The sequence below is a fragment of the Elephas maximus genome, chromosome 16 (genome assembly GCF_024166365.1).
Source record: "Elephas maximus indicus isolate mEleMax1 chromosome 16, mEleMax1 primary haplotype, whole genome shotgun sequence".
In the NCBI taxonomy this organism is placed as follows: domain Eukaryota; kingdom Metazoa; phylum Chordata; class Mammalia; order Proboscidea; family Elephantidae; genus Elephas; species Elephas maximus.
In genome coordinates this window covers 55750311-55778300 of record NC_064834.1, presented here as the reverse complement: position 1 = coordinate 55778300, position 27990 = coordinate 55750311, and the positions used below count along the sequence as shown (strand labels likewise).

The 27990-nt window shown below is 51.6% G+C and overlaps 2 protein-coding genes across 6 annotated transcripts in view; one reads left to right on the top strand and one right to left on the bottom strand.

Annotated features, from left to right (window-relative positions):
- Nucleotides 1-27990, bottom strand: part of CFAP58 (cilia and flagella associated protein 58) — a 207165-nt gene that overhangs the window by 131599 nt on the left and 47576 nt on the right. The gene's annotated exons all lie outside the window — the stretch shown is intronic.
- ITPRIP (inositol 1,4,5-trisphosphate receptor interacting protein) lies at nt 65-27868 on the top strand. 5 transcript variants are annotated; one of them, XM_049856125.1, is made up of 5 exons: nt 65-230; nt 509-745; nt 5257-14867; nt 16882-17033; nt 24055-27868. In XM_049856125.1, the coding sequence occupies exons 3-5, from the start codon at nt 14817-14819 to the stop codon at nt 25721-25723; spliced, it is 1872 nt and encodes a 623-aa protein (XP_049712082.1). In that variant the 5' UTR covers nt 65-230; nt 509-745; nt 5257-14816; the 3' UTR covers nt 25724-27868. The 5 variants fall into 5 exon arrangements, with proteins under 5 accessions (XP_049712082.1, XP_049712084.1, XP_049712085.1 ...); XM_049856127.1 differs by lacking the exon at nt 16882-17033 and adding an exon at nt 22603-22821 and having other exon boundaries at nt 65-745; nt 5257-5331; XM_049856128.1 differs by lacking the exon at nt 16882-17033 and having other exon boundaries at nt 65-745; nt 5257-5331.

The window sequence follows — 27990 nt, the reverse complement described above, 5'->3', positions numbered from 1 at the left end:
AGCGCCCTCTACAGATAAAAGCATGTGGTTGTTGTTTTCTCCTTCGTGTCTGTTTACGCAAGGACAAAGGCAACAGGCTTGAGTGTACTATAAAAGTTGGTGAGTTATTTTAATCCGCTCAAGCTGCAAAAGAGCAAAGGGCTGTTGTTGTGACTCGATTTATATTTTCCTCCAGGGGACCCCTGGAATCCTACAGCCGGTAAAACGCGAGCCGCTGAAAACGCACGGAGGTAGCACTTTAGCTTAACCTCTTCATTCCTCAGGCCTAGACCCACTTTTAAGGGCGTCCTCTCTGCCCGACCCCCTTCACCCTCCCCAGTTTGCTCCAGTGCCCAGTCCCGTCTCATCTGGCCACCCGCCAGTTCTGCGGTCCCGACTGAGCATCTGGGGGGCGTCACTGGGCAGACCATCTGCGCAGGGCCCTGGGCTCTGCCCCTCTAACCCGCACGGTCCTCCTTAAGGACTTTTCGGTGCCGAGATAGAGGCGGGTGTTTTGTTCTTTTTAAAGAGGAAAAAGTTTGTGACATCCAGGAAATGAGTAACTCCGGAGCCCTTTAGAGCCCTGCTGATGGAGGCGAGAAGGCGGGAACCGGCCGGGGGATCACCGCCCCGATCCCTCTGATCGTCCGACCGGCCGCTCCGCTTCAGCCGCCTGCGAACGCGGCGCCCGGGCCTGGCGACAGGCCGCCCAGCCTCGGCTTGCGCGGGGCTCCCGGACGGGAAGCGGAGGACGAGGGCTCAACGTGTAAGTGTCCGGTCCGCAGACGCGAGGGTCTGCAGCTTCGCGGGTAACCTCGTGCTTTGGTTGGAAGGGAGGAGGGCGCGATGGAGACGGGGGAATAGGCGGAGATGCGCGCGAGATGGCGGTTTGGAGTGGGGGCGCGGAGGACCCGAGGTTGGGGCTGACTTTGGAGAGCCCCCCCACACACACACAACGCCCCTGCAAAGGCGGGTGCGGTGTCGTTTTGCGTAGGGTGGTGTGCTCAAGTCTCCGCTCCAGCCGGGGCCTTAGAGACGATGGGCGCTTCGCTGCGGCCAGGCGCTCGGGCAGTTCCTCCCCGGGGCGCACAGAACCCGGCACCAGAGCACTGAGCCCGAAGCCGGACCACATGTTTTGTTTCTAATACCACGACGATCCGTTACTTTCGATCGTCTTAGCACAGTGCTAGGGCAGAAAGAAAGACCGGGTCTCCCAGCTCCCTAGCTAACTTCCCTCCTGCCCTGAAAGGAAGGAATAGAAGTGTCTTTTTGTTTTTTGGTTTTTTTTTTTTTTGGTTTAAGGTAGTGAAGCTATGGGGTTGCTTCCTGCGGGTTAAAGCTGGGCCGCTTCCTCTTTCAGCACCATTAGTGGAGGAGACCCCAGGCTGTGCAGAACTTTCCCTTGGGGCTGCAGATGGTCGCTGCCACCGACCCTTTACCCTATGCTGAACCCCTTCTCAGTGCCTCCGCCTTTTCGGCTGCCAGGTGCAGGGACTCAAGCCTCAGGCCGGCCTCCCCATCTTAAATGCTCCTTTAAAAACAAAAATGCTGTCGACCCGGAAGGGAAAATACTGTCTGAACCCAGCAAGGTACTACACCTTGTCTTTTGCCTGTCTGTTTGATGTGAGAAGGGACCCCTATTCTCCGCGCGTTCCCCACCCATTCAAAAGAAGAAGAGCGCTCTATACTGGCAACATCCTGACTGCAGGTCTTTGGTATCTCAAATTTCGGGCCGTCTTTTCTTTTTTTTTTTTTTAAGGCCCTTTTACAAACTAGCTCACTTTGGAGAGGCTGCCAGCTAATGCTAATCTGTGGTGGGTGCATTCTGGGGTGGGGCCTAGGTTACAGCTTCAGACACAGAATTACTCTCACACCTCCTTATTAATAACATAATGAGGTCGAGCTTCTGAGTCCTCCTCCAGTCTATGTGCCTTCATTGTTTGCTAATTCCTTGTGTTGCTGCTGCTGCAGGCCATTCTGCCCTCATATTTTCCACTTGCGGGTAACCATTAAATGGTTAGACTGACTCTCCACTGGCCCTGGGTGGATGGAAAGGCATTTGTTCAAGTGCCATCCTTTGCTCAGTAATTTTCAAAGATGCAGCAATTTCACACTTCAGACTTTCACAGGGCAAAGAGTTGAACTTTTAACCCAATGCCATCACCCAGAAGTTGTCACCTTACCAAGAACAGGCTTTCCCCGCCTACAGTGCCCATTAGGGAAACAAAGGAGAGGGTGTGTGGGTGAACTTCTCAGAACAAAGGGTGAAGGGGGAGGAACTTGTTTCTGTGTAGAGGTTTCTGGAAAAGTTGCCCACCTGAGAGGGTTTTGTCTGGGAGGAACTTACATGGTTTTGTATTTTTCCTTTCTTGGACCCCATGGTGTCAGTAAAGAGGAATGGGGGTGGGATCTGTCTGAGGAAGAGGGTGGTAGGTCTTGGGCAACAGTGACAAACGCCCCATGCATGGGGTCCCAGCACAGTAGGGTTGGATTGATGGACCACACAAGCCCAGTTCTCAATGCCACTTCCTAGAAGGGACACTGCTGTCACATCCAGAGGAGAAGGGCTGGAATGCTGTGGAGGCTCTGGGAAGCGCATCTTGTGAAAGAGAAGGGAATGAATGGGCAATATTTACCCCAAGGATGAGAAGCCTAGAGGGACATGACTGGCCTTCAGGAATCTCAAGTGTTGTCACTTGAGAAAAGGAAAAGACTTGCTCTGCCACGGCTTCAGAGACTCACTGTTAGGAGAGGCAGGAGATATAGCTCAGTGCAGAGTAAGACAGAACCTTCCAATAGCTAAAGCCGCCCCAGTTGGTAATGCACCACCTGCCATTGTCAGCAGAAGCAAGTGGCCATCAACAAGTAGGAAGGAGAAAGTTCCTTCAGAATCTAAGCATCTGTGGTTCCATATTTGGGGTTGAGAGTCCCCTTCTTGGGGACAGATGGTATGGCAGCCTGAGGGCTTTTGGGGAGGGAGTATCCTACTCCAGGTATGCTGGGAGCTGAGGAGAGGGGCTTTATTCATGGCTGAGACCAGTACATCCCGGCACCTCAAGTCCAGTCTTGCTGGGCAGGGAAGCATAGCCGTGAGGATACAGAGAACCGATGATAATAACCTTCAGGGCTGCGGCTAGCCCACTGGTGCCTTGAGTGAATTAGAATAAGGTACTCCCTCTGAGTATGATGATGGCACCTTGGTGACATTTAGAAAAAGGTGTCTTTTCTGGGTAGATACAGCCAAGTGGTGTGTGGACTGGATTCATCTGCACCCCTCAGCTGGGTGCCCTTGAGCAGTCTGCCTCCTGTACACCCATTCACAGTGGCTCTGATCACTAACAATTATTGAGAACTTAACAATTGCTAGGCTTTTTTTTCCCCAAAAAAGTGTATTGCCTATATTCACTCGTTTAATCTTTGCAGTAGTCCTATGAGGTAGGTATTATTATCCCCATTTTACAGATGAGGACAGTGAGGCCCAGAGAAGTAAATTCTTCAGAGCCCCAGAGGCTGAATCCAGATTCTGAGTATTCAAAGAGCAAGAAGTAGGTTAAGCTTAAACGCTACTTTGGTCAAATGATCTCGTGGCAAATAGGGAAAAGCAGTTGTCTTTTTCTTTTCCTTGTCAAAGGAGAAAATACCTGCTCTCAGCCTGGGTGAAGGAGGGATGGAAAGCTTACCTGATAGGACGAAGGTGAAGAAAGGAAAAAGACAAGCCCAGCCTTCATGGCTGAAGGGAGGCCACGGGCCACGCATCGGATGACTTCCCTTCTTAATCGCTGGGAGGTGTGAGACAGTAGATCCAGTCTGGGGGCTGGCATGAGGGTGATGAGTAAGTGCCACCAGGATACAGGCCACAGCTGTATCCTGACACCTCCAATGCCCCATCCCTATCCATGTCCTGTTCCCTTTTCTGTCCACATCCCGTTCACCTGCCAAAGCCCTTTCCAAGCTCGTCCACAAACCCTTTCCTGGAGCCCCACGTCACGGCTTCATATATACAATCATTTCTTTTCCACAGTGTACATTTCACCCCTTCATTAGCTGGAACGGAGCATTTTACTACTTACTATCTGTAGCTGCTTTAAATGAAAAAGTCTTCTCAGGCAATGAGGAAGTCAAGATGTCTCCTAGGAGGGACTGGCTGGTGCCCAGGAGATTGCCCATAGGCTGGCTTTTATCTGGATGGCCTCACCTGTCCCAGGGACTGGCTCTTAGCTGTGCCCACACAGACACCCTCTCTCTGCAGTTTTCATAATGATTTGAACTCAGGCTACTGAGTCACCCTTAGAAAGCTCCCACAAGTGAATGTACAAATCAGAATGCCAGCTTATTAGTTGGCAAGGAGACCTGGTGATCATCAGCAGACTGGATGGTATCTGTTCGCTGCCTCCTGGGCAAATGGCCTGGGAAACCAAAAGTCAGAAGGTGGCTTGTTTGTTGGTGAAGCTGGAGTCAGAGCAAGGCAAGGGCAGCAATGTTTAAGGGCGTGGACCCCTGTTCACCAAAGTGACTTTCACCAATGGAGTGATGCCTGCGCAAGGGAGCCTAGACACTTGGGTCAATCTAGCTGTGAGCATCTTCTTGGGCAGCACCTCAAGGATGATATTTACCTGGTAGAATTTCTTCCTTTCTTCTTTCATAATTCAGTGATTTTTATTTTATTTACACATTTGTTTAGTGCTTTACACACTTTGGCTCCAATACATGCTTTGTTTAGGTAAGTTACTGACTTTAATTGAAGGAACCGTAGTGGCATAAAGGTTAAACACTTGGCTGCTAACCAAAAGATTGGCAGTTCAAACCGACCCAGCAGCTCCACTGGAGAAAGACCTGGTAATCTGCTCCCGTAAAGATTACAACCTAGAAAAGCCTATGAGGCAGTTCTCCTCTGTCACATAGGGTTGCTATGGGTCGAAATCAACTTGATGACATCTAACAACAACAACAATAACGGCAATGATGGCTTAAGTTATAGTCTAATTTGGCTGGTCTAGGGGTCTCTTAATTGTAGCCTGATCATTCCTATTCTGATCTATTATGTGTTGATTTCATAATATAACTCTCAGGGGTCAGTCTTTCCTTCATTTCCAGGGCCCAGCCTTGTCACTCTGGGGTATGACTTCACTATCAGTGGTTCTTTAGTTGTTGTATGTAAGTGCTGTCTCCACAATAAGATTAAGAGTGCTTGGGTTTAGAACATACCCAGAATTATAGAATTGACACGGCTGGTGGAGAACTTTGGAGAGCATCTAGCCCCATCTTTCCATTTTACAGGTGAGGAGACTGAGGTGCAGAGACTGGCCTTAGATTACATGGTGTGGTAGGCTGAATTCCTGATCCCTGGAACCTGTGAGTATGTTACCGTATATGGCAAAAGGGATTTTGCAGGTATGATTAAGGATCTTGAGCTGGGGAGATTATCTTGTATTATCCAGGTAGGCCCAGACAGGCCCAGTGTGTCCAGGTACCCACATGAGTCATTGTCTCCAGATGAGCCAAGAGAAGTGTTACCCGTATGGGCTATACAGTCAGACTGACTTGCTTGGGTCCTGGCTCCACTGTTACAGTAGTTGGGTGTTCCTGGGCCGGCAGGTGCCTTGACAATGCCAAGCCTCAGTTTCTTCATAAGTAAAATGGGAATAGCCTCTCAAAGGGTTATTGTAAAGATTAAGCCAAATGATGCCAATAAGTGTTTAGCATAGTGCCTGGCATAGAGTCACCAATCTGGCTAGTATCAGCTGTTTAAGGACAGTGAAGGTTAACCAGGGATCTACATTCCCTGCTGAATTGGGCCCCCAGCTGCTCCATCAGTGCATTGCTACCCTCTCTGAGGTCTGGGCCAAGGACAAGGCCACAGGGACCCTGACCACCCCAGATGGTGGGAAGATGGTTTGCTCAGAGCTGAGGATAAAGAAGCTCATCCTGACCTTTTGGTTGACTCTGGAGAGGGAACGTCAAGTTTGAGGCATGGTCTGTACCAGGCATCTAGAGGGAGAGTAGGGTGAGAAGGTTTTCTGGGAGAGGAAGGGGGTCATTTGGAGAGCCCAACAGGTCATAAAGATGTCCCTCAGCAGTTTGGCACCTGTGATGTTTTCCTTTAGAAAGCACTTTTCCCCCTCCATCTGTGTGGCCCACCCCGTGACATCAGCAGAATGGAAGCACCTTCCAGGTGACATCACTGTTGCCCAAGGCAACATCTCCACCTTAAGGTTGGCAGGGAGGAGCAAGTAGAACCAACCCCAACTGTAAAACACATGTTGGAGGGAAGGAGCAAAGAAGGCGTGACATCCACAGGTGTGTTTTTTAAAGGCTAGACCTGACATCGGAAGGGAAGGAGAATGGGCTGCAGTTTTGAGGCCTGGCCTGTCCGTGATAGGCCTTAAGGCCTTGGGGTTGACAGAGGCAAAGAGCTGTCAGCTGCAGTCTTGTTTAGTCCTCTGAGCTCTGCCTGGGAAAAAGGAGCAAGATTCCTACATGGGCTTCAATCCCATGGCCCTCACAGAGCTGCACCTCCCTTCTGCAGCCTGAATCTGTGATATTGTTAGCTGCCATCGAGTTGGTCCCCAACTCATGGAATCCCAGTGCACAACGGAACAAAACACTGCTCAATCTTACGCCATCCTTATGACCGGTTACGGATTGGACCATTATGATCCATTGGGTTTTCGTTGGCTGATTTTCGGAAGTAGATCTCCATCCTTTCTTCCTAGTCCCTCTTAGTCTGGAAGCTCTGCTGAAACCTGTTCAACACCATAGCGACACATAGATGGGTGATGGCTGCACGTGAGGTACATTGGCTGAAAATCAAACCCTGGTAAGAATTCTGCCACTGGACCATCAGTGTCCCTGAATCTGTGAAGAGGGGTGAGGAAAGGACAGGCTGAATTAGTGATGAAAAGATTAGAGAAGTGATTCTCCCTTCTTTACCCTCAGCCCCAAAAGAAAATAAGAAACAAGGATGGATACCCATGTCCTTACTATTGGGACTGATTTAAAAAAGAACCTTCATTAATTTAGTGAATGAACAATTCAATAAATTGAACCTACGATATGCAAGGCACTGTACAGGCTAGGGGTTCAGTGGCCTCCTGGAGCCTTAGAGTCAAACGCACACGGAAAGGAAGAATGTTTGGAATCTGTTGCCCTGAGACTTTGTGTACTGACCGGAAATAGAAATGAGGTCACAGTTCACCTTTCACCCAGTTCTAACATTCCTGTGACTTCTGGGTGGGTTAAATTAAACCTGTGGAGTCCCTTCCTCACTGTAGTTCATGCAGGGAATTGGAGGTGTGGGAGATATACCTGATATTATGGAACTGGTGTTACAGCCGTGGGTGTCAAAGCCCCACCAAAGGGAGACCCTTGTGGCAGCATGTTTCCAAGGCTGAACTCTACTGGAAATTCTGATGCTCTTAATTTGGCAGCCTGTGATTTCAGCTGCATCTCATAAGATGGTGCCTACTGTTCTCCTGGAGTCCCTGGGTGGCACAAGTGGTTAACGTGCTCAGCTGTTAACCACAAGGTTGGAGGTTCAAGTCCACCCAGAGACACCTTAGAAGAAAGGCCTGGTGATCTATTTCTGAAAAATCAGCCACTGAAAAGCCTATGGAGCACAGGTCTACTCTGACACACATGGGGTTGCCATGATCGGAAGCAACCCAACAGCAGCTGGTGGTGGCAGTGGCATTATTCTTAAGACAGAAATTCCAGATTCTTGTCACATGTCAGCACAAGGGATGAAAGATGCAGGAAAGGGAGAATTCTCTGGCCTGAAAAGGGCGAAAAGCTAGAGAACGTGGTAGGTCTCTCTGAAGAAGTTTCAGAACAGGGAATTGCACTAAATTCCCTTGCCTTTCCACTTTGAGAAATTGGATTAAAGTTTTTGCTTCATGCAACTGAGTGTAATAACTTCACATGCTTTAACATAGCTTCCCTGATACCCAGTGTATCCGAGGCTAAAGTCATTGCCTGATTTTTTGTATGAACGTAGCATTTTCAGGACTGTAAATGAAAATTAGAGTATTGTCAGTGGAGAAGATTATTTGCACACTATGCTTCTATTTATAACTCTGACCTCCAAATCAGTTGTCATGACCTTTTGTTCGTACAAGTGGAATTAACCCTTTCAAATAACATTTGTCTCATTAGTAGAGCACCTACTCTGAGCAAAGCCCCAACCTAGGGGCTTTGTATACATATTGGTTTCTCTTCCTCACTGGTAGGTATTATCCTAGTTTTACAGGAGAAGAAACAGGCTCAGAGAGGCCAAGGGACTTGGCCAGAGTCACACAGCTGAAATAGCAGGGGTGAACCTCAAACCCAGATCCACTGCCTCCACAGCCTTAGACTCTCTGTGCCACACCAGGCCTCTGCCTGGACACCATGGCCCAGGGAATGTACGAGTGGCATAAAGAGCACCCCACCCCACCCCAAGTTTGAGTGTCACAGGGGAGAAGACAACAGGCAGACCACCGACCTCCAGGCTTGAGCAGTCTGGTCCTCTCTTGATGGGACCCACTGTATGATATTAGCAGAGGAGGCCCAGTTTCCTTGTCTGTTTAATGGGGCTGATAACAGCCAGTACCAGATAATATTCAGAGCACTCTGAGATCAGATGGAAGTCCCTAGAAAAAACACAGAGCCCACAATATCACATGACTCACTTCCAGGTAAACAACCCAGTGGGACATTCTTTGTTAGGGGAGGGGGGCTGGGTCCTGCCGAGAGCTTGGCTCTGTAGCTGCTCTGAGCTGCTGCTCCTTTCTCTCTCCTGGATCATTTCCCTGCAGCAGATATAGGGCAGTCCCCTACCAGTCTGCATCAGACCATAAGGCAAGGCATTGTCAGAATGCTGGCCCTGCCTGTGGGTGTAAAACCTTGTGCTCCTAACAAACTATTCTCATGGGAGCCTGTTTCAATAGCCTTCTTACCAGCAGTCAGGACCGCCTGAAGTTCATGAAAGGGTCCTTTTGTTTTCTGAGACTTTGTTCCAGAGTCCCTGAGAAGGCAGGACTGCAGCGTGAATAGGCTAGAGGGGAAGAGAGCAGGGGATGCCTGGGCCTTCTCCCTGTGTGCTGCCCAAAATGTCCCCACCACCCCTCCACTTCCTCCCTGATGCCTCCCCCAGCACATACCCACCACCCAGTGTCGAAAGATTCCTCACTGCCTTTTCCTGATCAAGGCAGAGACCTCCCCGTTTGGGCTGAAAAGCCAAGGAGCCTCATAATTAATTTCATTAAGTCTAACTCTCCGCTTCATGCCCAGGTTTCACTGAAATTGTCCCCTACCCTTGCCTAAATACAGGGAAGGAGAGTCCATAGGTGCACATCTAATTTTTCACAGATACCAAGTCACCGAGCAGCCAGCATTATGGGAAAACTGTAGGCTTGAAAATCACCTGGGCCTGGGTTCGAATCCTGCCTCTGCCCCTTAAGAGCTCTGTGATATGGGTAGTGGCTCTATCTCTTTGAGCCTTGGTTTCTTTGTCTGTAAAATGGGGATAGTGCCTGCCTCAGAGTTTATTCTGATGATAGGATGATACATGCGAAGCACTTTGCACAAGGCCTAAGCCTCGATAAGCGTGGTGTGTTGGCTACCATTTACTAAGCCTTCCCAAGGCATGTCCAAGGTCCCTAGGTAGTACACAAAGTTTGCACTCAACTATTAACCTAAAAGATGGCAGTTCAAACCCACCCGTACCATGGAAGAAAAGGCCTGGCGATCTGCTTCTGTTAAGATTACAGCTAAGAAAGCCTTACAGAGCGATTCTGCTCTGTAACATGGGGACACCATGAGTTGGAACCAACTCTATTGCAACTAACAGCAACAACTCATGGCATGTCAGTGCTGTGCGCCTGTGCCAAGGGTTACTGACTTCGCTCATTCTCTCACCCAGTTTCTGTCGACTCCTGTAACCCCCACTTTTTCCTCCACTTCTGCAAAGCTCTCAAGGAGCAAGGACTTGGATATCAAGGGGAGACGCAGCTGGGGCAGCTGTAGGTCAGATACACTTACGGTGGGCTCATTCCTGGGTGGATTTCTTGGTAAATGTTGGCATGAGTTGGCCTGCAGTTTGTTGAAGGCTGGTCCAGGCCAAGAGTGGCTGTGGTGTGTCTCCAGGGCTGCGCCTAGAAGAGTTTTTCTCACATTTGCCACGTACCAACCACTGTTAGTACTTTGGCTGACTGTGGAGTGCCTCCCAGGAAGAAAAGACCTAGAAATGACTTCACCCAGGACACCCCACTTCACCCCCATTTCAAATTCCAAAGACAAACAAAAACAGTTACCACTGAGTCACTTCCAACTCAGGCTGATCCCATGTGTTGCAGAGTAGAGCTCCACTCTAGAGCTTTTTCAGTGACTGAAGTTTTAGAAGCAGATCATCAGGATTTTCTTTTGAGGTATGCCTGGGTGAGTTCGAACCACCAACCTTTTGGTTACTAGTCGTGCGCCTAACCATTTGCATCACCCAGGGGGGACTCCTGGGAGTGAAGGCAGCGAGGTGGTTTTCCAGCACTGACTTCATTCAGCAAGCATTCACGAACACCTGCTCCCTGCCAGTGCTGGGCATTAGAAATGAGCAACCGTTTTCCTTCTAGGTGCTCAGACTCTAGTGGAGAAGCTGTCAGTGTTGATGCTGCCAGGCTGGGGGGAAGCTGAACTTCCTAGGTCCCCAAACTTCCTCCTCTCCTGGGTCACCCCTTGGTGCCTATGGAAGAATCCATTGGGTTCAAGGCCAGCTAGGTAGAATTGGGAGGATTCTGCTTGGGAAGAAAACAGTGAGTCAGGGGATAACTTTAACCATTGTCCAAGGGCTTCCGGGGGAGCTGCTGGGACACTGGTCATACCCCCTCCTCCAAGAGGAGTCCTAGGATGCAACTAGCAGCATTTAACAAACCAAAAGGGAGACCAGACCTTATCACCAATACCGATTACAATGTCAGTGTACCTCATGGGCAGCTACCACCCATTTGCCATGGAGGCTTGTGTGTTTCTATGATGCTAAACAGGTTTCAGTGAAGCTTCCAGACTAAGACAAACTAGGAAGAAGGGCCTGGCAATCTAATTCTGAATATCAGCCAATGAAAAACCTATGGCTCACAATGGTCCAATCTGCAACTGATCATGGGGATGGTGCAGAAGTGGGCAGCATTTTCATGCCATTGTGCAGGGGTCACCAGGAGTCTAGGGCCTACTCGACAGCAACTAACAACAACAACCTAGCATTACGCTTACATCACCTCACGCAATGCACACACAGCAGTACAGGGAAGTAGGTACTGTTATCACTCACCTCAAGTGGTAGAGCCAGGTTTCAGTCCCAAGCAGTCTGACACTACAGGTTGGACCCTTAGCTGCTATCCTCTAAGCCTCTGCAAAGTAGTTGGCCTGGGTGTGCTGGCTGAGGAGCTTGGGCTGGGTGGCCTTGGGGCAGGGTGTGCCCTTGTTAACCTGACAGTGTCTTGTGGCTGTCTGCTGCCCACCGCCAGTCTGATACTATACCAGTCACTGGTTTGTGCATTCCCCAGAAATTTTTTGCACACCTACTGTGTGCCCAGTACAGCCTTCAAGCAGAAAAAAAAGAAGCTGTCACTAAATCCCTGGGGCTGGGAGGAAAATGAGGTTGATGCAGGTGGTGGTGGGGATTTTGTTTTGTGTAACTCACAGGGAGTTGACTCTCAGTATGTAGTCACGGGTAGTTCTGGAGGTGATTTTGCTAACTGTCCCTAGCCTTACAGTCTAGGCCCGCAGTTTTCTCAGAAAAGAAAAGGTTTGCCCTGACTAACATGGCCTTGGAGTGGGAAGGCCGGCGGATACCCCGGCCCTATTGTTCAGCCCAGATCCCCCCACAGCCAAGAGCACAAGCAAAAAAGCCAACTGCAAGCTCTTAATTTTTTTACAATTGGGTTAGCCTCCCCCTTGCTTTTGTGTTTCTTACTGGTCCCCTTTATTAAGATGAAAGGGATTTTCAGATCTTTGCGGGCTCAGAGCTGGCACGGGCTTCTGTGTGTATATGCGTGTGTGTGTGCGTGTGTTTGTGCTTGTGTTTGTGCGTGTGTGTGCATGTGTGTGTGCACGCGCGGTGTGCAGGTGGCCTGGAATGCCTCCCTTCCTCTCCACCCCTCTCCCCCAGCCCAGCTGGGGCCCAAGCATTGTGTCAGGTGCTGCCTAAGCTGCAGGGGACCAGGGTGGGAGAACAGCCTGGGATTTCACTGCACAGGGACAAGAATCCCTCCCGGCCAGGACGTGGGTAAGAGAGGGTGGGCTGGGGAGGGCGAGGTACGAGGAGACCTTCCTATAGCCATGGGAAAGTCCTGGGGTCCCGGCCTTGCCTGTCCCCCGAGAAGCAGGTGGAGGACTCAAGGCAGGCTGTGTTTCTGAGCTGATCTCTCTTTGTTCCCTTCCAGGGATCAAAAGGAAGGCGGTGAGGGGAGCTGACAGTTTAGTTCCATCCATCCCTGTTCATCTCTGAAAGGAAGGCTTTGTGTCTGTGCTGTTTTCCTTTGTATTTGCTGTCTGTCCTACTCAAACCCCCAGCCTCGCTACCCTCCCCGCCCCCCACACATCCCCCCCAGGCCACTGTGTTTGCTGTTGTTGGGAACCTTGCCTTGCTGCAGCCTCACCTCCCTGCCCCAGTGGGAATGTATGGTTTTTCCTGAGCATCTGCTGGGGGTGGGTACAGAACACAGAGGGGAAAGAGGAAGGGGAAGAGTTTGGGGAGCCCGCTATGCCCTGCCCTGCTTGGTGGTGCCCCTCCCCACCCCAGCCTGAGGTGGGTATTAATATTCCCTTCTGTGCCAGACACTCTTGGGGCTGAGATGGGGGCCACAGGGGCAAAGGACATTCTGAGAAATAAAAAGCCATGTGAGTATGCACCCTTGTACAGGGCTGCTTCACTGAGGGATGGCGTTTCTATAATTAGGCAGCACTCTGTGGCCTCAGGTCTAGAAATCTGAGAAGGGAATCCTGGGAATCAAGGGAAGCCCTTCTGTGCACATTCAGGGTGAGAAACGCACCCTTCCCACAAATGGTCAATGTTTATGGTTCTTCTATTAAAAGTGTGTATCCCCATGTGTGGTAGGAGCTTTGGGTCCCCAGGATGGCATGTGTCTTAGCACAGTGAGCAGGCAGCCCCACGTTTGGTCTGTGCCAAGTACATTGGTGGATGTAAAGATAAACAGACCCCGCCCTTACCCTGGAGGAGCTGCTGGCTGCGAAAGGGGGTGGGATGAGACAAGTCCGCAGCTGACTCTGATGAAAAAACAGGGTGGGTACATGGACTCAAGGGCGCCTCTACTCTTCCTGGTTGTTGACCTAGAGTGGGTTGCCCAACCTCTGAGGGCCTCGGCTCCTGCCTTTGAAATGGGGCTGATTGCACGCTCCCCAGGACTGCAGCACAGATTAAACAAGCTAACTAAGGATGGGGTGAGGGGGGCCGTGAGCCTTTGTCAGGCACATCCATAGAGATGCCTTATCTATACAAGACACTAGTCACTTGCCTGCAGTCAGGGAGGCTTAATAAATATGTCCATCTCCCTCTCCTTGTTCATCTATTCTTTTCAAGAAAGAACTTTCTGGAAGCTACTTCTGAGATGGGCCCTGCAATGAGGACAGTTGGGTGGGCTTTTGACCAGCAGAGACATAAGAGTGGGCACTGCGGGGAATGATGGGGATGGGCAGGTGTTCAGGGTGCAGCCAGTGATCTGTAAATGGAGCAGCTGTGACAGACAGGAAGGGAGTCTCCCAGGCTGGTTGTTGCCAGGCCTTGAACATCAGACTTAAAGCATGTGAACTGTGTCACATGGAAACCAGGAAGCACTCACGTGGGCAAGGGATACCTCCTGGTTTGGAGTGGCCCCTTAGCTGGGTATTAGGAAGAGCTCAGAATTGCTGATTACGATGGTCTACCCTGGGATGAGCTGGGATGTTAGAGCCCTGTTGGTATGAAATCCCCAAGCTTTAGGGGCTGATGGGATGGCAGTGCAGGGTAAAGGCTGGGTCAGAGATGGCTGGGGAAGTGGAGGTACCCAAACAGGAAAGGGAAAGCCCGGGGAAGGGCTGGTCGGGAGAGAGGATGGTTCATTGCACGTTGAGCCTGCATTTGCTTCCTAGGGCTGCTGTAACAAAGTACTACAAACTGGGTGGCTTAAAACCACAGAAATGTATTCTCTCCTGTTTCTGGAGGCCAGAAGCCACACTTCCTCTGAAGGCTCTAGGGGAGAATCTGCCCTTGCCTCTTTCAGCTCCTGCTGGCTCTAGGCAGTCCTTGGCTTATGGCTGCATCACTCCAATGAATGCCTTCTTCTTCACATGGCCTTTCTCCTCTGCACCTTCTCTTCTGTTTCTTATAGACACTGGTTGTTGGATTTAGGGCCCACTGGAGTAAGCCAGGCTGGTCTCTTCCAGAGATCTCTAATTTAAATGCATCTGCAAAGACTCTTTTTCCAAATAAGGTCACATTCACAGGATCTGGGTATTAGGGTGTGGACATATCTTTTTGAGGGCTGCCGTTTAACCCACTACAAGGATGACTGGATTTTTTTTTTTACAATTTTTATTGTGCTTTAAGTGAAAGTTTACAAATCAAGTCAGTCTCTCACACATAAACCCATATACACCTTGCTACACACTCCCAATTACTCTCCCCCTAATGAGACAGCCCGCTCTCTCCCTCCACTCTCTCTTTTCGTGTCCATTTTGCCAGCTTCTAACCCCCTCCACCCTCTCATCTCCCCTCCAGGCAGGAGATGCCAACATAGTCTCAAGTGTCCACCTGATCCAAGAAGCTCACTCCTCACCAGCATCTCTCTCCAACCCATTGTCCAGTCCAATCCATGTCTGAAGAGTTGGCTTCGGGAATGGTTCCTGTCCTGGGCCAACAGAAGGTCTGGGGGCCATGACCACTGGGGTCCTTCTAGTCTCAGTCAGACCATTATGTCTGGTCTTATGAGAATTTGGGGTCTGCATCCCACTGCTCTCCTGCTCCCTCAGGGGTTCTCTGTTGTGTTCCCTGTCAGGGCAGTGGATGACTGGATTTGAGGTGCCTGGTGACAATAGATGAGAGTAAATGGGGATGTGGGCCAGGACTAGGACATGTCCCAGGAGCCCATTCCTTGTCGTTGTGACACCGTCGTGCTGTGGCAGGACCTGAAGGCCTCCTTGGTGTCCCTTCACCTGTCCCCGCCCCACATCCCAGCCATAGACACTGGGCCTGTGTCACAAGCCACTGTGATTTTCTGTGATGTCCCATGAGTCAGGGCTCTGCTACTGGGGAATCAGGCTAGACGGAAGGACACCATGTGCCTGGGAGATTGATGGTTTCCCTGCTTCTCCACCTCACTATCCAAGGGACATACATTTGCTGCTGGTGAGGGAATGGGAACAGGAAGGACATGGGCTGTCCCGCAAGGACTCGGTGGGTCTCCAGGCTGCTGTCCTTCCTAAGCTTCAGCTGGCTGGCCACATGACCCCAGTCCAGGTTGGCATCCTGATGACTTTTTTGGCAACCGCTCCCTTATTCATGTGTGGGCCTTCAGGCAACTTGGTGCTTTTGGCAGGTGTCTCCGGGTACCTCCTGCGAGCCCATGCCAGCGTTCCCCAATGTGGTGACCACAGTGGTTCACATTGTAAGAAGGCAGATAATGAAAGGCTGCTTCCTTCCCAGTTTTACACTCTTCCCATTGGCTCATTGGTAGGTCCTCTTGGACTGGGCATCTGGAGTGCTCTCTCTTATTCTGTCCTGCTTCCCCTCTCTGGGTCACCAGGTTCCAGTCTTGACCCCTGGGCCCTCCCCAACCCAGGGTCCCTGCTTTCAGTCCAGGGTCCCACCCTGGAGGAAGGAGACACCTACTCCCAGAAGGGGAAGGGAGGGTTCCGCCTCTCTAAGTCCTTTGGAGCATGGACCACAGACCTTACTCTAATACTGAGGGTTCTTTAGCACATAACCATGAGGCTACATGTCTCTTTCCCTTTTCCTGATCTCTGGAGAAGCCATGGGGAAGGGAGGAAACCCATGCTGGCATTTATGTAAAGCCCCTAGCACAGACCTGGCACATAGTAGTAAGCCCTCAGTAAATGCTGGTTATGATTTTTCTTCTGAATGTGGCTGCAATGGCTGACTGGGAGGCACTGGAATAGAATCAGGACTGGGTTTGGAAAGAATGGTCAAGCCAGGGCGGGGGTATTTCAAGGGAGTCCTGGTTGCAGAGGAAACGGTAGGCAATGATATTGCTGAGGGGGAAGAGTGAGGAGAGGCCAGGGGTGCAAGGTTAGCCTTGAGGAATGCTTCATAGAGGGGAGAGGGCTGCAGACCAGGGCCCACAAGCTCCAGGTGGCCCACAGATATATTTTGTTTGCTTCACATGGCTTTTAAAAAACTTTTGAATTAGCAGTTAGTTTTTTACAAATTAGGGGATTTCAATACAATCCAAATTTCTGGCTTCTCTTGAAAAACACGAAATGGCTCTGGGCACCAGTCAAGCATGGAGCTGTGTGTGGCTATGTCCTGTACACAGAGCTTGTGCCATCCAATGGACTACCGTCCCACCATTCAGCTGTCTAACACCTGCAGCCTTGCTCATTTACCATGGGAACTGGACCCTGGAGACATTGGGTTTTATAATCCCTGTCCTCAGAAAGGGGGGTGAAGGGAAGGAGCCCAGTGGCCAGGCAGGGTGGCAAGTCCAAGGAAGGTGAGCCTGGCTGGAGGTCAAGAGGAATGTCCTGCCCAGAGGGAGAGATGGAAGGTGACTCTGGAGTGGTGGTGGGTAGCCGCTAAGACGCTGAAAAGAGAAAGTGCTAGAGCCTAGAACCACACCCTTTCTACTTTCTCAATTATGTTCTATTGGTCCTCTTCCTTCCTCTTTCCTCACTTACTTTCTTTGCCTGCCCTCCTGCCAGGGCCCAGCCCCCGCCTCCAGTGTGGCTCCCTTTGGGGTGCAGGTAAAGAGGGACCTCAGCCAGAAATGCCCTATTGGCAGCCTAGGGCCTCTGCCAGGACTTTCTCCTTCCCGCACATGGGCACCGTCCAAGGAGGGTGGGAGCCAACCATGGTGAGTAGTGATGTAAGGACAGCTGCCCTTATCGAGCCATCTGTGCCAGGTCTGTCTGGCCTCCGGCCCTGAGCTACACAAAGAGGAAGGAATTTAAGAAGGTATGTCACTCCCACAGCTGTATCTGTCCTTGCCCTCCCCTCACAAATTTTGATAAGTCAGCTCCCACAGGTATATTGGGAGCCACAGTGTGCCCATCCTGGTGCCTGGGGGGAGGTAGCTGGTGGAGGTACAGCTTCTGGACCTTGCTGGAACTGAGCATCAGGTAGGAAGGGGAGGAAAGTGTAGTGAGGTGGGCTGGCCTATAGCGGCAGGAGCTTTGAGAAGGGCGAAGTAGGCCTGTACCAAAGGAGCAGGCTCCCCAGAGCAGGGGCCCTGAGCCAGCCACAAAGGATGGATGGCATTGGACTTGGCCAGGAAGCTGGTCTGACTCCAGTGTGGGGTGTGGACTCTGCTAGGGGAGAAGTGTGGAACCAGGGATGAGATGGGCATGCCAGGCTGTAGAGGGAGAGCCTCACTTGGGCTTTGAACAGACTGTCCACGGGATCTGTCTTAGCTATCTAGTTATGCTATAACAGAAATATCACAAGTGGATGGCTTTAACAAACAGAAACTTATTCTCTCACAGTCCAGTAGTCTAGAAGTCTGAATTCAAGGCACCGGCTCCAGGGGAAGGCTTTCTCTCTGACAGCTTTGGAGGAAGGTCTTTGTCATTAGTCTTCCCCTGGTCTAGGAGCTTCTCAGCGCAGGAACACCTGGTCCAAAAGACACAGTCTCCTCCTGGCACTACTTTCTTGGTGGTTTGAGATCCCCCTGTCTCTCTACTAACTACTCTCTTTTATATCTTGAAAGAGATCGAAGACACAACCTAATCTTATAGATTGAGTCCTGCCTCATTAACATAACTGCCTCTAGTCCTGCCTCATTAACATCATAGAACTAGGATTTAGAACAGATAGGAAAATCACATCAGATGACAAAACAATGGACAGTCATACAATACATGGCCTAGCCAAGCTGACACATATTTTGGGGGAACACAATTCAATCCATAACAGCATCCAAGCTCCAAATCCAGGACCAGGTCAAACTCGTGTTCTTCATTAAGCCTATCCTTCTATTTACCCAAGGCCTGGAAGGCTTGGGAGGCAGCCATCTGGCTGATTTTGGTGGTCATCATTGGCAGTGGTGCCAGGGAGGGGCTGCCCGGACAGGGGGCGGTGGCAGGGCTCACTCATTCTCTCATCAGCCTCCTGCGGGTCTGTAGGGAGAGCAGAGGGAGGGGACAGATGCGGCTGAGGTACTATTTACATACACACACAGTCATACGCTGCAGACCAGGGAGCCTTAGAACTGACAATGACCTTAGCTTCGAGGCCCCCCAGTGAACCTGTGTGACCATCAGTCTCATCATCTGTAAGATGGGGGCAGCAAAGTGAGTACCTCCTTAAGTGATGTTCTGAAAGTTAAAACATGCAGAGACTTAGCATCATGCCTGGCTTGGGGTAACTGCTTCATGAATGTTGGCTGTTCATGAAAACATCAGCACCTTTCACCACACCTCTCCTGTTCTGGGGAGGAGTTCCTACCAGACCCTCCCTGTGAGCATCCACAGGGTACTATCCAGGTCTATCTCCAACTAATTCCAGCCCACCCTCCCAGTCAAACATGCCACCTCTTAAGGCTACATTTTCCTCATCTGTAAAATGGGGCTTACATTAGTATAACTCTAAATTCTGACTGTCTTCAATTTGTGACTCTGTTTCCCCCAAATGTCTGTGTATCTCACTCGCTGGGACCATGACTCTCCAGGCACACAGTAGGGGTCTCCTTGGCCTCTTTCTTGGAGGGCCCAGAGGCTAGGCAGTGAGGAGGGGGCCCAAATAGCCCCAAGAAACCTGGATAAAATGCCTTCTCTGCCTTCAGCCCACCTTCTCTGTTCAACTTGGTAAACACATCAGCTGGTCCTTTTGGCTCTGAAGATGACGCTGAGGCTGGGCTGCTTTTGCCGCTGTAATTAGCAGAGCTAATTACATCTGACTGGCTGAGTGTGGGGCAAGCTGTGGGCTGGGTGACACTTCAGAAGTCCCACCCTGCTCCCACCCTTCTCTTACTGGAGCTCAGCTTAGCTTGGGAAGTGGTGGTTTTCAAACTTGAGCAGGCATTAGAACCTGGAGGACTTGTTAAAACACTGATTCTGGGCCCCACCCCTGGAATTTCTGATCAGTAGCCTTGCCCCTAAGGAGCCCTGGTGGCACAGTGGTTAAGGGGTTGGCTGAAAGGTCAGTGGTTTGAACCCACCAGCCACTTTGCAGGAGAAAGATGTGGTAGTCTGGCTTCCATAGAGATTTACAGCCTTGGAAACCGTATGGGGCAGTTCTACTCTGTCCTGTAGGGTCATTATGAGGCAGAATGGACTTGACAGCAGTGGGTGGTTGTAGGATTATGCCCAAGCATTTGCATCTCGAAGAAGTTTCTGGTGATGCTTATGCTGCAGATCTAGGGACCACACTGAGAACCACTGTCCCAGGGGTAATACTGGTCCAGAGTCAGCTCACCCTGGGCCGGGGTGGAGGGGAGGTGATGGGGCAGAAGGGGTGTTGATGAACAGGTTGTGGGGCTGGATACAGGCTCTGTTTGTTCCCAGTTTATTGTAGGAATTCTGTCTGGAAATGGGGGGGGGGTGGGCAGGTGGACATGGGGCTAAGAGTTTGCACACTGACTGACATCTCCCAACAGGTAGGGGCAGAGGGAAGGTATAAAGACAAGGAGAGGCCCCCAAAGGACATAAAAAAATCTCTCCCTCCTCTGTGCTTTTGTAGCCAGTTGTTTATAAGCTTTTTATGCCTTACACCTCATTCTGCCTGTGATGATACTTAATGGTTGTCTGACTCACATAGAGTTTCACTGCTGAGGGTCATGTTGTACTCATCGTTGTGGGTCCTATAGCATCCAGCATGTGCCTTGTGCATAGTAGGTGCTTTGTAAACATAGCACAACGGAAAGAACTTTGGCTTTGCTGGCGGAGGCAGATGGAACGGGCTGGAATCTCAGCCCAGCTACTGTCTTTGAGCTGTGTGGCTAGAAAATGACTTTGTCTCTTTGGGTTTTGATTAGCCCCTCTGCGAGATATGGGTAACATCTACCTCTTAGGAGGGTACAGTGAATCACTGTGTACGGCGTCCACCATGTCCTGGTGAGAGCTTGATGAATGGAAGCTTATCATCATTAGATATCTCTCAGTGGTGTTCACTGGATTAATCTGCAGTGGGTGGGGAGGGGGGTGTGCTGCAGAGCTCTGGGGAGGCAGGAGTGAGGGGACGCACTGACAGAGCCATCTTGGGTCAGCCCCAGGGTCTTGGGATTCTAGCCAGTCTGAGAATAAGGGTCTGAGAAAACAGCTGGCCCTGCCCCAGCACACAGAGACCTCTGATTTCCCCCAGCCCTTGCCACCCCGTGACCCTGGTCCTTGGCCAGGCTAAGTTTAGCCGTGAACTGCGTGGGCCGCCACCTTTCTGTGGGCAAGGCTGGGGGTGGAGAGGAACTCAGCAGATTTCCTGCTGGCTTCCTGGCAAGCAGACAGACAAAACTGGTCACCATGAGGTGACCCAGGCTTATTTTTAAGCTGAGCCCACCAGCTCATAAAGATGAGCGCTTTGGGCCAAGGCACAGGGAACATGCTTGGTATTGGGAGAAAGGGATCCTTTGGGAAGAAGTTTATGCATGTGTGTTTGCGTGCATGTAGCTCATAGTTTTACGAGACACTCCCAGCTGCCTGTGGTCTCTCAAGGTCCACACACCCTGATTCCCTCCCCTCATTCTTCTGACCCCTATGGCCCCCACAGTTGCAGCATTCCTTCCCTCTGTCTTGCCTTGGGGAGGGGAAGTAGCAGAGGCTTTGAACTTGACCCTGTCTAGTGGGTGCCAAGAGCCATAGCCCCAATCCCCATCCTGGCCTGCCTCCCTGCCCCATCCCTTCAGGTGCTGCAGACAGAACCACCCAGCTCCGGGTTTAACAAGGACCAAAGAGACAGCTGGGGCCTGGCCCCTGGCAGGGAGGGAGAAGATGGTTTAAACAAGGAGGTGAGTCAGGGAACCTCGTGCTCCGACTCCTGCTGGGAACTCCTGACCTGAGGAGGAGCCAAGCTCTGCCGGTGTCTCCCTCTTTGCTGGGGGGCAGGGTGGGTGGGGTGACGTGCCAAGGAGCAGCAATCAGCGTGGTTCATGTACAGGGCCATTTTGTGCTTTCAAAGCACTTTTGAGCGTGCATTCCTCCACGCCCCTGGGAGTTGGGCAGGGCTGGTATGTTTGGCAGGTGAGAAAACAGGCCTGTGGAGACTGAGGGGAAAGGAGCTGATATTTGTGGGGAATCTACGCTATGCCCAGCACTATGCTAAGCACCCAAGGTGTACTATCTCACTTAAGCCTCACTACCTCCCTATGAAGGAGGGGCTGTCATTAGCCCCATTCCACAGGTGAAGGAGTGGAATCCTAGAGAAGCCGAGAGACTCACCCAGGATAACTCAGCAAGGGGCAGAGTCAGGATCCAAACCCAGGTCTGTCTGGTTCAACAGCCCGGGCTTCTGGTGTGCTGTTTCCCTGTGCACCTCTCATGTCTTGTTTGTAGCCCTGCTGTCATTGACACTGTGGGCTGCTTGCATCCTGCCAGAGTTCCTTGTAGATATGTGTGGCCCTCTCCATCGCCAGCTCCTGTAAGTTGGTTCATCTGCATAGTCCCAGCTCATTGCCACTTCCCTTTTATAAGAAAACTTGCTCAGGGGGGCAAACATTTTGCTACGTTTATGCATTATCTCATCCAAGCCTTACAACAACAGGTATTATTATTTCCATTTTACACATGAAGAAACTGAGGTTCTGAGAAGTTAAGTGATTTGTCCCAGGGCACAGATTTAGTAGGTATAGGTGCTGGGGTTCTAACCCTGTCTGCCTCCTCCAGAATCTGACCTCTTAACTTCTTGCCAAGGTCCCAGATGGAGGTGGTATCTCTACTTGGTTTGGATTCTGAACCTTAGCAGCCTGGTACAAGGAAGCTGTTACAACCCTTCGTCCTCTGGCAGGCATGAGCTATTGGGTGGAGGGGAGGAGGACTTCCCAGTCGTAGGGCTGGGCGATGGCACCACTCCTCAGTTGGTGGCATCTTATCCTGAGTTGACATGGAAACAGAAGTTTCCAAGAGTTAGGAGTTGCCAGAGGCTATTACTATGATTGGTCAGGGCCTGCTATGCTCGAAGGTGGTACAGGGGCCCTGAAGGCACTCAAAACCTCCAAATTATCTCCTAATTGGCTGTTCCCTATGAGCACTCCATGGCTTTATCTCGAAACTGCGCTATTCAGCCAGCCTTGCAGTTTGGCCATGGATTTTCTAACTCTTCCTATTGATGTTTCTCTAATGTAGAAACCAGGGCTGGCCTGTTTCTGCAATTACCTAGCAAGCCGCTCCTTGGCTTGGAGAAGAACGGCTACTAGCTGCCCCTGAAATTTTTTCTCACCCCACCCTCCTTCCAGTCTACTTCTTCCGCTTTCACTGTCTCCCATATTTCCTTCTCAGGTGGAGCCATCTCTGAGGAATAAACTTGTCCGTGGGCTGACTTCTGCAGAAGCCAGACGGCCCTCCCCCCAACTCCTTTTTGGTTCTTGCTCACACGTCCAGCTGTGAACAGGGTGGAGCTGTCTGAGTCACATCTGAGCAGCTGGCTTTGCCTAAGTGTGGTTGGCAGCCAGCTGATGTCACCTGTGTCTTTCCTCTAGCCCGGGACAACCTGCAGAGGTATCCTCACCTGGTGACAAATGCCTGCCATTTGGGCAAGAATCTAGCACTGAGATTGCCCTGGGGAAAGACGAGAGGCCAGGAGATCTGTGTCTGAATTTGGAGTGGGGAGAGGTTTACAATGGTGGAGGCAAGAGCTCAAACCTGCCTCAGAAACAGTCGGTGTTCAGTGTGAATATGTGCTGTGTTCCCACTGTGTTTTTTTTTTATTCACTGTGCTGTGCACTTAGCGTGGATTATCACATCCATCAATACCATGAACCTATTGCTATCCTCTTTTACAGTAAGGCAACTGGAGCTCAGAGAGGTGAATCACTGTGCCCAAGGTCACACAGTGACAGGGATGGCTTTGGGGCCCAGCTCTTTATTCTTACCCACTAGGTTTTACTGCACTGAAAGAAGAGGACATTCACTAGAAGGCATTCTCTAGAGGAAGGGAGGAGTGTATTATTCAGGACTATTTTGGTTTTAGGTGCTAGAAGAACAACTCAAATTGACTCAAACAAAAAAGGGGGATATGTATCGGCTTCTAGTATTTAAAGGTCCAAAGGACATGGCTTCGTGAGTAGCTGGGTCCAGGGTCAGGCAGTGTCCTCAGGACAGGGCACAGTGTCCTAAGTCCTTGTCTTTGCTTTCCTGTGTTGGCGTCTTTCTCAGGGGGTTCCCCTTCATGGTAACTTGAGAGGCACCAGCCCTGCAGGTGTAATCCTGCTCTCTTGGCAACCTAGGCAACAGGGTGAGTCCTTCTCCCCATTGGTCCCAGCAAGTCCTGGGTCTGTCTCTATTGGCCTGAATGGGTCATATACTCATGCCTGAACCAATCACTGTGGCCAGGAGGGTAGAATAGGCTGATGGTCTTGGGCCTGGGTTATATGCTCATCCTTGGAGCTGGGAGATGGGTTCATTCCCCACCCAAACCATAAGGACTGGGAGTGGAAAAGGAATAGTTCCCGAGGCAAAATGGGGTGCTGCTACCAGGAAGAGGGATGGCTAGACAGACAGAAACAGATGCCCATCACAGTGGGTTGTTGAGCCAAGATCGCCAGTGTAGTTGGGGTTCCTTCTCCCAAGGATAGACTGAGGCACCAGAAGAGGTTGCAGGGAGGGAGTAGCAAGTTGGGTGGGAGAACTGTAGGACACCCCCAGCTCTGTGGGCCAGAGGTTGGTACAAGGGTCCCAGGAAGTAGTGTCAAAGGATACTTGGTGTGACTATCGGTCTCTCTTTGTTCCCAGGGAAGCTCTGGCCATGGCGCTGGGGCTCTTCCGGGTGTGCCTGGTGGTGGTGACGGCCATCATCAACCACCCGCTGCTGTTCTCACGGGAGAACGCCACGGTCCCCGAGAATGAGGAGGAGATCATCCGCAAGATGCAGGCGCACCAGGAGAAGCTGCAGCTGGAACAGCTGCGCCTGGAGGAGGAGCTGGCGCAGCTGGCGGCCGAGAAGGAGGCCCTGGAGCAGACAGCCATGGAGGGCCAGCAGCAGAACGAGACCCGCGTGGCCTGGGACCTCTGGAGCACCCTCTGCATGATCCTCTTCCTGATGATCGAGGTGTGGCGGCAGGACCACCAGGACGGGCCCTCACCCGAGTGCCTAGGTGGTGACGAGGACGAGCTGCCTGGCCTGGGGGGTACCCCCCTCCGTGGCCTCACCCTGCCTGACAAGGCCACACTCAACCACTTCTATGAGCGCTGCATCCGGGGAACCACGGCTGATGCCGCCCGTACCCGGGAGTTCGTGGAAGGCTTTGTGGATGACTTGCTGGAATCCCTGAGGAGTCTCTGCAACCGGGACACAGACATGGAGGTGGAGGACTTCATTGGTGTGGACAGCATGTATGAGAACTGGCAGGTCGACAGGCCACTGGTATGCGACCTCTTTGTGCCCTTCACACCCCCTGAGCCTTACCGCTTCCACCCAGAGCTGTGGTGTTCTGGCCGCTCGGTGCCCCTGGATCGCCAGGGCTATGGCCAGATCAAGGTGGTCCGGGCCGATGACACGCTGGGCTGTATCTGCGACAAGACCAAGCTTGGGGAAGACATGCTGTGTCTCCTCCATGGCAAGAGCCACATGGTGCAGCCTGGCAGCGAGATGGAGGACTTGCTGTGTGCCAAAGAGTCCCCGTACCTGGACACCATGCAAGTCATGAAGTGGTTCCAGACAGCCCTCACCCGAGCCTGGCACCGCATTGCCCACAAGTATGAGTTTGACCTGGCCTTTGGCCAGCTGGACACACCAGGGTCCCTGAAGATCAAGTTCCGCTCGGGGAAGTTCATGCCCTTCAACCTGATTCCTGTGATCCAGTGTGAAGACTCGGACCTGTACTTTGTCTCCCACCTTCCCAGGGGGCCCCCTCGGTGGGCTTCAGCATCCAGCACTGACTGGCTCCTGTCCTTTGCTGTCTACGAGCGACACTTCCTCAGAGTGACATCCAAGGCACTACCCGAGGGTGCCTGCCACCTCAGCTGCTTGCAGATTGCCTCCTTCCTGCTGTCCAAGCAGAGCCGCCTGACCGGCCCCAACGGGCTCAACAACTACCACCTGAAGACAGCCCTGCTGCACCTCCTGCTTGCACGCCGGACTACCGACTGGAAGGCCGGCCAGCTTGACGCTCGCCTGCAGGAGTTGCTTCGCTTCCTCGAGAAGAGCCTGCTAGAGAAGAAGCTCTATCACTTCTTCATTGGCAACCGCAAGGTGCCTGAGGCCACGGGACTCCCCGAGGCCATCCGCAGGGCCGAGCCTCTCAACCTCTTCCGGCCCTTCGTCTTGCAGCGAAGTCTGTACCGTAAGACAGTGGACTCCTTCTATGAGATGCTCAGGAACGCCCCAGCACTCATTAGCGAGTATTCCCTACATATCCCTTCAGACCATGCCAGCCTGGCCCAAAAAGCTGTGGTCTTATAGAGCTTCCAGGACCTAAAGGGCCAGGCTGGAGGGCGTCCCACCACGTCTGTGCCCCTGTGAGCATGTGCAAGCCTGTCCTGGAAAAATGGCAGGCTTTGTTGGGAGCCATGGGTCATCCTGCCAGGAAAGCCAGGTCCGATAGAGCAGAGGAAACAATTCCAAGCTGGAAGTTGGTGGTGAAGCTGTTGTTTGGGTCTGTTTAGGAACTGAGCCTTTGCTGCTTAACTTTTAGATCACCATGAATGACCGAGATGGTATTAAAACCGTCTATGGACACCAAGTTAGAGACAATTCAAACGTCGACTTGGGTGTAATGTTTTTACATCACATGTCCAGTCTTTACTTGAATGTCAACAGAGAATCTGTAAGAATGATGAGAGGGACTGGTATTAAGAGGGGCCCGGCACCCCTATAACCAGTAAGCCTTGGCCCCAGCCACCTGTAGCCAGAGCACCAATAGAGACAGATGTGGGAATTTACAGCCCTTGATTCACAGCCTGCACAACAATAGGGATCCTGTGGTGGCTGCCACTTTCTTACACTGTTTGGAGAAAAGACCTGGTAGAGATTCAAGGTCCCAAATGGTTAATATCTCTGTTATACAGAAATGGGTACTTGGTGGCAGAGACTTTTAAAGTTGGCCGCTTTTTCAGCTACACTTCTCACTCAGGGTCACTTCCTCTTCCTTGTCCCGTCCCCAGTGTGCTGGATCCCAAGCACCATGGGTGCCATAGATGGTGCTGTACAAGCTCAGAGGCCCTCGCCCCTCTTTATTCCCTCTACAGAGGACGCCCTGACTGTCAGCGTGGTCGGGGGAGGGCAAATGCTGAATGGTGAGAGCTGATCTAGAGCAAGAGAGACATTGGTACCTGGGGCGGGCTGGACTCTGGGTGCTGGCATCTGGCGTGCAGTCTGGCCTCTGGAGCCCCTATTCAGAGCAATCTGCAGAGCTGAGAGGCGAGGGATGCTATAGCCTCGTGTTTTCCTTGGGGTCCCAGTCCTAGGGTATGCTTGGAAGCAAGAGTTGCTGGGGAAAGCCAGCTCTGGTCGACAGTCTCCAGGCCCTTCAGCTCTTCACTCCAATGGGGCTTTTTCACTGCACAGAACCCAGCCTTTCTGCCTGTGCCTTGCTGGCTGAACAGATGACCCAGGTCTGAAGAGCCTGGCAGAGGCTCAGCGGACTAGGACCACACAGGGACAGCACTGCAGGCATACCCCCAGGCAACTGGGGGGTGGGGGCTGCCGTCACGGGGTGGGTGCCAGAACCTGTGGCCTGTGCTGGGCTCCATCCCCAGGCCTGGTTCAGGAAGTTGGGGGGCCTCTTGGCTTCACCGACCCTTTGAGGTTCCCTCCCGTAGCATCACCTTGACCCTTGCAGAAGCAAGAAGAGAGAGGTTGTACCTTCACCTTCCCTGCAGAGTTGAAGCTGGCCATGCCCCCCCAGATGATACCCAACTCAACAGGGGTGTCCAGGGCTCCTCAAGAACTGAAGAAAGGAGTTTTTTGCTGTCCCACTCCCCACCCCCCAGAGTACCCTCACCTAGGCTCAGGAAGCTGGAGAAGACGAACAGTTCGTGAGGCAGGGTTAATTCATGGTGGGGAGATTCAGCAGGGAGCAGGGCATTGAAGCCTGTGGGAGGCCTTCCTCCTGAGTGGGCTGGAGTTAGAAGGGGCAGGCGTGGGTCTGCCTTCCCCAGCCTGCAGCTGCCAGCCACGCACCAGGAGATGGGCCTGCAAAGTGAGTCCACAAAAGCCAGAACTGAACCCTCTTTCCATCGGGATTCATTTCCAGAATCGAGGTGAATTTCCTTATTTATTATCACCCATGCCTTTCTTGTGCCCTCTGTCCTTATCCCACTGTGCTTTGAAGAGGCTCCAACAACCAAGAACCAGACTCCAAAAGCCACAACCAAACCCAAATCTCCCTCGGCTTTCCCCTTCGCTTCCGGGAGAAAGTTCAGTGAAAAACCACCTTCTGATTTCTTGTTTCTACCTAGACAACAGATCCCTGCAAGGAAACGGGATCTTTTATGTACCAACGCTGCGTCTGAACAGAAAGTGGAGGGCTCTTTGCAGACACTTGGTATTTTATGCTGTCTTATTTATAATAAAGGAAGAATTGAATTCTTGCAAGAAGTAGAAACAGCCATGGTGTTTGTTTATAACTTCAGGAAATCTCCGAGGCTCCCAGGGCAGAGTCGTGGAGGGGGATGAATTTCCTGTTCATGACCGGAAGCGTTCACTCCCTTTTTATTCATATACTTTCA